General features: G+C 35.5%; 1 protein-coding gene across 1 annotated transcript; it reads left to right on the top strand.

Moving 5' to 3' along the window:
* Positions 1-609: 609 nt before the first annotated feature.
* On the top strand, positions 610-3,431 carry LOC136807537 (THO complex subunit 1-like). Its single transcript, XM_067064121.1, has 3 exons — positions 610-1,445; positions 2,043-2,658; positions 2,867-3,431. The coding sequence occupies exons 1-3, from the start codon at positions 627-629 to the stop codon at positions 3,202-3,204; spliced, it is 1,773 nt and encodes a 590-aa protein (XP_066920222.1). The 5' UTR covers positions 610-626; the 3' UTR covers positions 3,205-3,431.
* The last annotated feature ends 4,244 nt before the right edge of the window (positions 3,432-7,675 follow it).

Below are 7,675 nucleotides of genomic sequence, written 5' to 3'. Positions count from 1 at the left end.
TTCGAAAAGCAAGAGAACCACAAGAAGGAATACAGTGTATGGCCTACCGTTGTTTTGCGTTTCCACTTCCCGCACTAAGATGACTCGATTCATCATACTTAAAGGCCCCCCCCTTAAAAAGCATGATGAATCAAGTCATTTTAGGGGGTATCCGATTCCGTCAAACTGACAATTTTTTCCTTAAATTCTGTTAAAGCCTATAAACCGGCACAAATTTTTTAAGTGTTCACATATTTTTTAGACATACTTTAAGCAGCACTTGACAAAAGCTTTTAATTTAACGAGTCTTTTTTTTTGAAACAATAAATCAACAAAAAAAATCTTTAAAGTCATAGTCATATTTTTAATAGCTTTTGTATGGGGGGGGGGGTACCAAGATTTGCCTAAGAGTCTTGGGGGATGGGAATGTAGGGGGAATCAAAGAAAGGGGGTTGGGAAATTTTGGCTAATTTAATCATTTAAAAATATGTACCACCAAAACAAAAAGGTGTATGGCACTACAGGCTAGATGTAACATGATAGAAAACTCCCCAATTTCACTTTATTTGAGTGAATAATGAGCTAATTTAACTCTGATTAAAGTCTTATTTTTCTTCAATATTTAGAAATTAGATATAAAAAAGATAATGGCAAGTGGAATAAATTTTGTGGAGACGGTTGAAAAATTTCTGTCAGCAATTCGTTCGATAGCTAACGATGATTGTGATAAGGTCATAGAGGAAACGTGGAATGATTGCACTGGTGGTGATGCAGATAAAAAATCAGCGTTAGATCAAGCTTTCCGACAATTCATTGCTGGTAAGATAACAGATAGTTGTGTTGTTGTCGGCCATCAAAACGAAGATGGCACAGACATGGAAATTGTCAAGAATGGAGATACATCATTTGAGAAAATCACATTGTTCCAAAATTCATTGAATATGATTATTCTCCACGCTCAACAAAACAAGTGCACATCCTACCTTCCAATCACATTGATGAGTGATATTTTTGATGCCTTAACATTGACTGAATGTGAAAAACTTTTCAATTTTGTAGAGGACAATGTTAAGATATGGACAGCTGAACCTTTTTTCAAACTTGGTAAAAATCACCTATTGCGCATGTGCAATGATATCCTTCGAAGACTTTCAAAATCTCTGAACACTATCTTTTGTGGTCGCATTCAACTGTTCTTAGCTTGTTTATTCCCAGTGGAAGAGAAATCAGCATTGAACATTATGAGTCAGTTTCACACAGAAAACTTGACTGTTTACAAGAAAAACAAAGAGGAATTCAATATGGAGGCTCTCCTTGATGATAACGATACTGACATCCCAGAGGTTGCAAGTCCTATTGATTTCAATCTATATTATCGATTTTGGTTCCTTCAGGATTTTTTCAGGCAGCCTAACCAATGCTTCAAACCAGAGGGATGGAAAAAGTTCAAGAACTATGTTACTGAAGTAAGTATGGTCTAGGTTACCTAGTATAGCAACAGTTATAGGACTTTTAACCCTTCACGTATCTTGGAGGCACAAAGCCCCCTCCTCTCCCTTGATTGAAAAATTTTTATTGGACTTATATTGTTTCGTGAAATTTGAACAGTGTGGATGATGGATGACCAAAAATTTCGCAAATCATCTTTATTTAGCAATATCTATTACTGGTCAAATTTCCAACTTTATTGCACAACTTTAATCTTGAGATAAGAGGAGGGGGAGGGGTCTCATTTTAGGCTCTTTGAGATATTTTGCATAAAAAGTTAAGGAATAGATGCCTAAAGGGATAAAGAGTCAGAGAAGAATTTTTAAATAGCTTGACAGTAATTTTGAGAAAAGATCAAAGCGGTGCACCAACCTGGGCAGATTCTCTTGAGTGAATGCGTGTCATGCGCAGAATATCAGAATCTGTTCCGAGATTATAAGTGCTTGAAAGCTTATCTGCTTTGAGTGTTTTTAAATGGCAGTTTAACCAAACTCCTGCAGCTCAAAGTATTGTAGGCTAATTTCTTGTTTGTCTTTTTAGCATTTTCAACTGTTATCATACTTTTTGAATTTTAGATTCTGAATGTGTTTGAGAACTACAAGATCGAATACAACGAAAAGAAACGCAGCAAAGGAGGATCCAATGCAGTTGACGACGTTACATTTGCTGACATTATGAGCACAAGCGGGAACGCAGATTATTTCCCTAAATATCTTACCAACGAAAAGTTGTTGGACCTTCAAATCAATGATAGTAATTTTCGTCGATATTTCCTTGTCCAAATCTTGATTTTGTGTCAGTATTTGACAGGCGAGGTTAAGTTTAAAACACAAGCCAATTATAAACTGCTTGAGAAACAATCACTCTGGGTTCACGAGTTGGTTGATCGTGTTTATGGCATTATAAACGATACACCTCCAAAAGGAAAGAAATTTGCAAACGTCGTCCGACACGTGTTAACTCGTGAGGAGAACTGGATTTCTTGGAAGAACGAAGGCTGCCAATCCTTTGCCAAAGCTGAACAGAAGCTGACTGCACCAAAGCCTCAGGTCCGAGAGGTGATGAGAGGGAAACGAATGGTCAAGACACGAGGTGTGAAGAGAAGTGTAGGAGATGAATTCTTAAATAACACAAAGAAAAAGATCAATCTTGGTACACCTGAACTCACCAAATTATGGAACCTCTGTCCAGGTAAGTTTGAAATTTTTTAAAGCGGTTAAAAACTTTTAGCTTGACCACTATATCTTTAAGTAAGATTTTTCTGTTAAAACCTGGTGGTCATGGCTAAGTTTTGAGATTACTGTCTATATCCAATGAGGCTTTACTCCAAATTAATATCAAGCCTGATGGACAGCTTCTATTTCGAATACTTAGTCATCTTTTGTTTCTCATTTGTCAGATAACATGGAGGCATGCAAAGCAGAGAGTAGATTGAAATTCCTTCCACAGCTGGAACCTTTCTTCGAGGAAGCAGTTGAACAAGCAGATCCAGAAGCCGGTATAGAGGACGAATACAAGATCGTGAATAAACCAAACTTCCAATGGAAAGCACTTCGTCTGTTAGCACGCAGAAGTCATCATTTCTTCACACCTTCCACGACTCCTTTCAAAGCACTCCCCGCATACTTAACCAGTGTCATTGAGCAGTTAGGCAAAGAATTCAATAAAACTGCACAGAATGCTGTTTCTTTGAACGAGACAGCTGAAACCACCGTAAAACAGGAATTGACTGTATAAATACCCAAAAAAACAAGAAAGAATCTCCTTTTGTATGGTTTAATTTGGGATTATGAGAGTCTATGCGTACATCTTACTTTTGTAAAGTTTAATTAGATCATTTTTTAACTTTTTACTAAAAATCGATAAAATCCAATAATTTTCTTGTGAAATCTTTTGGCATTCAGCTTGTTTTATAACTGTAGAGGTTGAACAAAAGAAAAATGATAATGATGATTAGTATTTTAGTAATTCGTTCTTATCAGTACATTTAATGACAAGATTTAGAATGAAAATACCAACTCTTCTTCTTCCTATGACACTAGTCATTAGGTCAATTGAGCATTGAATAAAGCTAATATTTCTCAGAGAAGCATTTCTTTATATGAAATTCAGTTACAGTGGATACAGTTCAGATACAGATACTCTCGCTAATTGGAAATTATATTAATTATTGGATTCTTTCTTTAATTGGAACAAATACTCAGTTCCTGTCAAGTGAAAACCCTACTTAAAAAAATAATTTCAATTATTTGAATCTCTCTGTATATAATTGGTACAGATTGGACTCCCCACTCTAATTTGAATAAGTGAGAGTTAACTGTCTATTTTGTATTTTTCTCTGTTTTAGTGATAATAAATATGAAATAAAGTTCAGAGTATTTTCAAAAAAGAAATGTTGGCTTACCCACGTCAATCGTTCTTACCACCTCATCTCACCGATTGTGTTGAGACAAAAGAAATGTGGGCTGGTCTTGACCGCCCCCAGCAAATAAGTATGCGTGGCTTCGACAGCTCTGGGAAATATTACACCGTATATTGCGGAGCTGAGGATAAAACAGGTGACAATATCATAAGCGTCTATTCATTCAATGAGGAAACAGATAAACTACAAGTGAGTTTAATTCAATTAGCATCATGGGACTTGCGCTATAATGAATATGACTTGCCGTATGATCCTTTGTTAAATCGTTGGTTTGTGTTTGAGAAGCCTTCGACTTTGGAAGATGGGAGCCAGCCTTTGATATTACACAGTGGAAGCTTGAAACACCTTTTAGGTGCTCTTCCAGGAAGTATTGTATCTACCACTTTTCAAGAAACGGAGGATTGTGTCATTGAACTGGAATCATATAAAGCTTTTGATTACATCCAATGTGTTTGGCAGGAAAAAACCAAAGAATATGGTTACGTCTTAATGGTGCTTGTTTCTACTGGTGGTTACAATTTTGTGGCAGACATCGTTTTAATAGGCGAAAAAAGACTTTCACATTTCCAACGTGTTGTGTTGGGCAGTTGCACTGAAATGGATTTCGAACTCGGAACGTTTGCGTTCAGTAATGCTGGTGTATCTCTAGATATGAATTCTAAGAGAATTTACCTTCATAATTATGATTTTGGTATGTTATATGGTTTTGATTATGAGGGAAATCGCCTTATGGATTATCAAGTCACAATCTCTGAAAGGGAAGGTGTTCAGAATTTTTATGATTTATATCATTTGTCAAACTCAATCTTCTATATTTTCTTGGAGAACGTTGACACGAAGGCAAAAAGCATAAAGGTCTTTCAAGTCGACAATAAAAATAAGGTCATCCCATTGAAAAGAATTAATTTGTGTCATGGACGAAACGATATTATTTTACACAAAGTCGTTGGATGTTTTGATCAATTTTTTGTCGAAGGCCTTCAAGTCACTTCAGAAGCAGGCTCCCAACCATTTCATTCGGTTTGTTTGTACGACTTCAAATCAGGAGAACTGATGATCCGGTACGATTGTAGAAGAGAAATTTACGGTTTTTCAATTAATTGGCATATGGCGGAAATAGCGCTTTTTGACCCAACAGCAAGTTTGATGTATTTATCAAGCCCTTATCTTCGCTTCGTAAAAGTGAATTCTCCTTTTGATCATTTAAAGATGTCCTTGAAACATATGGCACGAATGGCTTGCTTGAAAAGTTTTCATGACGAATTCTTGAAGAACAATCTACCGAAATGTCTCATTAAATATCTTGGACTCGCTTGAGTTGAAATGACACAAAATTTAGACTAAATTTAAAATAAAATAGTTTCTGACAATTTTTTGTATATACCGAGTGTGCCAGAAATAAGTTACCCTCGCTGACTAGATATTGCAGGCAGTAACAGAAAGATTTTCAAAGATTGTTTCGGAATCATTCAGAGGAAAGCCTAACTTAAAATTTGGTGTATTACTTTTTAATTTTACTTCATTGGTTCAAAATTTATGTTCAAAAACCTAAAATGTCAATTTTAAAAAATTGTCAAAAGGCTAAAAACAAGGGTATCGTTTTATGAGAGAAAGGACTTGCAGGCCAAAACATTTTAAAGTACAAAGTCTTTTTCCTTGTAACACTCTATGTTTTCTTTATCTCTATTGTTTTTTTTTACTTCTGTTTTTCCCTTGGGCATAAACAAGATGCAGAATACCTCTACCCCCAGGTAGTAGATTTATGACAGAGCTGGCACATACAGAAAGTGAGTACACTACAGAACGTGAATGACACCTAACAGAAAGTGAGTGTCATCACAGAGTAAGTTTCAAGTTGTAAATAATTTTCTGGTTATCTATAAAAGCATTAAAGTCATGTTCCCTATCGGAAACACCCAAAAACACCGGAATTCGACCAATGAGTGTTTCTAAAATTGCAACACATGGGTCAAATTCAACACCTCCAGCACTACCTAAAGAATAAGTTCACAGGTGTCATTCACATTCTGTAGTGTACTCACTTTCTGTAGTGTCACTCACTTTCTGTAGTGTCACTCACTTTCTGTAGTGTCACTCACTTTCTGTAGTGTCACTCACTTTCTGTAGTGTCACTCACCTTCTGTATGTGCCAGCTCTGTCATAAATCTACTTCTCCCCCACAAATCTTTCAACATCTTTCCAAGAATTTCCGAAAGTTTTCCTAGGTGTGTGCATCATATCGTTGAGAAAGGTAAAAGTTGCACTTTCACTAAACTTGAAGTTGCAAAAGTTGCACAAAACTGTTGCAGCTCATCTCGATTCACAGATGATGGAATGTATTTACAGGGATGCCTAACCTTGTAAATAAGTCCTTAATTAAATCTAATTTTCAATTCTAGCACTTTGAAAATGTTCATCTTTTGCGCATAACTTCTGTAATGTTTAGCATAACTGGTAGGTTATATATCTTAGGTTGAAGATTTTTTATGGCTCGCTTTTGACCTTTTAACTTCTGATAGAATTTATCAAGTTATTTGATAGAACGCATTATAAAAATTAATACTTATCTTATCTCCCCAGCCAGATAAAAAGGGATCAATTCAATTTGAGAAAGTTCACTGCAAAGAGAGAATATTTTTTACGTGGTCATTTGAATCAATCAAATTCTATTATGAAAGTATCTTATCATTCCCAATCCATGGCATGGACCAGGGGTTTAGGTACTCCTAAGAAAATAGGTACCCCCTGAATTTTAGGTACCCCCAAACAACAGACGTTAGTAGGTACCCCCTGTGATTGGTACCCTCTATGACTTGAGTATATGTCAAGAAATGAAAAAATTGTATATTTTTATAATTAAAAAGAATAATGATAGTTAGATAAAAGCAAGATATAAAATATAGTTCCCCAGCCCCCAGACCTTACTGTATAAAAGTTAGGTGCCCCCAGAGTTCATAGGTACCCCCTGAAATTTAAAAAAAATCCAGCCCCCAGCCTTTTCAGGAAGATGTTGGTTATAGCCCCCCCCCCCTGCGGGCTGGGGGGGGGGTTCATTCCATGCCATCTTATATTTAAATTTCGGATTTTGCAAAAAATTATTTATTATTTTCATAATATTTATACACTTTTAAAATAACCATTTTATACAATTTTATAATTCATAAAAAAGGACTCTCCGCTTTCAATGACTGTATATCCTATCATAATTTGTTTATCTCTTAATATAATTTTCTATCTCGTGGTATCAATCATGACTACGAAATTTTTAAATTTATCGATATTTTACGAATTTTTTAACTTGCAAGTCTTGCCTGTCATGTCAGTCTTTAGGCAATGAAAATGTTTGTCTGTCTTCATTTGCGTAACCCCTCTCAATTCTCTAAATACATTCTTTGAAACTTGTACCAAACTTTTCTTTGCAGAAAAGACAAAATCGCCTGTTGGTATTCGGGGTGGTACAGGCTAATTTTTCTGTGGAATAGGCCAAAAAATCAATCCATAATTTATTGTCAAGGGTACTGAAGAATGACCTATTATGCTCCAGTCCATACACGTCTTCTTTTTATGAGAACATCCAAAATTTTTGAAGCCTTCGGATGTTCTTAACCTTTTTAATTTTAAGCCTAAAAATGTTTTTAACATGTTCTTATTTTCTCATTTTCACCATTTTCTGAGTATTTTTGTCCGTTTTCCTAAGAAATGGGGTGTTTAAAAGTCGCCTAAGCCTTAAAATGTTCTTAACTTGTTCTTAACACTTTGGCCATTGAAGCTTCATGTTCTTATATA

This window comes from Clytia hemisphaerica, unplaced genomic scaffold (genome assembly GCF_902728285.1).
Source record: "Clytia hemisphaerica strain Z4C2 unplaced genomic scaffold, Clytia hemisphaerica genome assembly, whole genome shotgun sequence".
NCBI lineage: Eukaryota > Metazoa > Cnidaria > Hydrozoa > Leptothecata > Clytiidae > Clytia > Clytia hemisphaerica.
This window is presented reverse-complemented; position numbering and strand designations above follow the sequence as displayed.

What these genes read in the sequence shown, in the direction of transcription:
- LOC136807537 (XM_067064121.1), top strand. Translation starts at nt 627, where the DNA reads ATGGCAAGTGGAATAAATTTTGTGGAGACGGTTGAAAAATTTCTGTCA. An exon ending in TCAAGAACTATGTTACTGAA is followed by an intron (nt 1,446 to 2,042) that starts GTAAGTATGGTC and finishes TTTGAATTTTAG; the next exon opens with ATTCTGAATGTGTTTGAGAA. An exon ending in ATTATGGAACCTCTGTCCAG is followed by an intron (nt 2,659 to 2,866) that starts GTAAGTTTGAAA and finishes CTCATTTGTCAG; the next exon opens with ATAACATGGAGGCATGCAAA.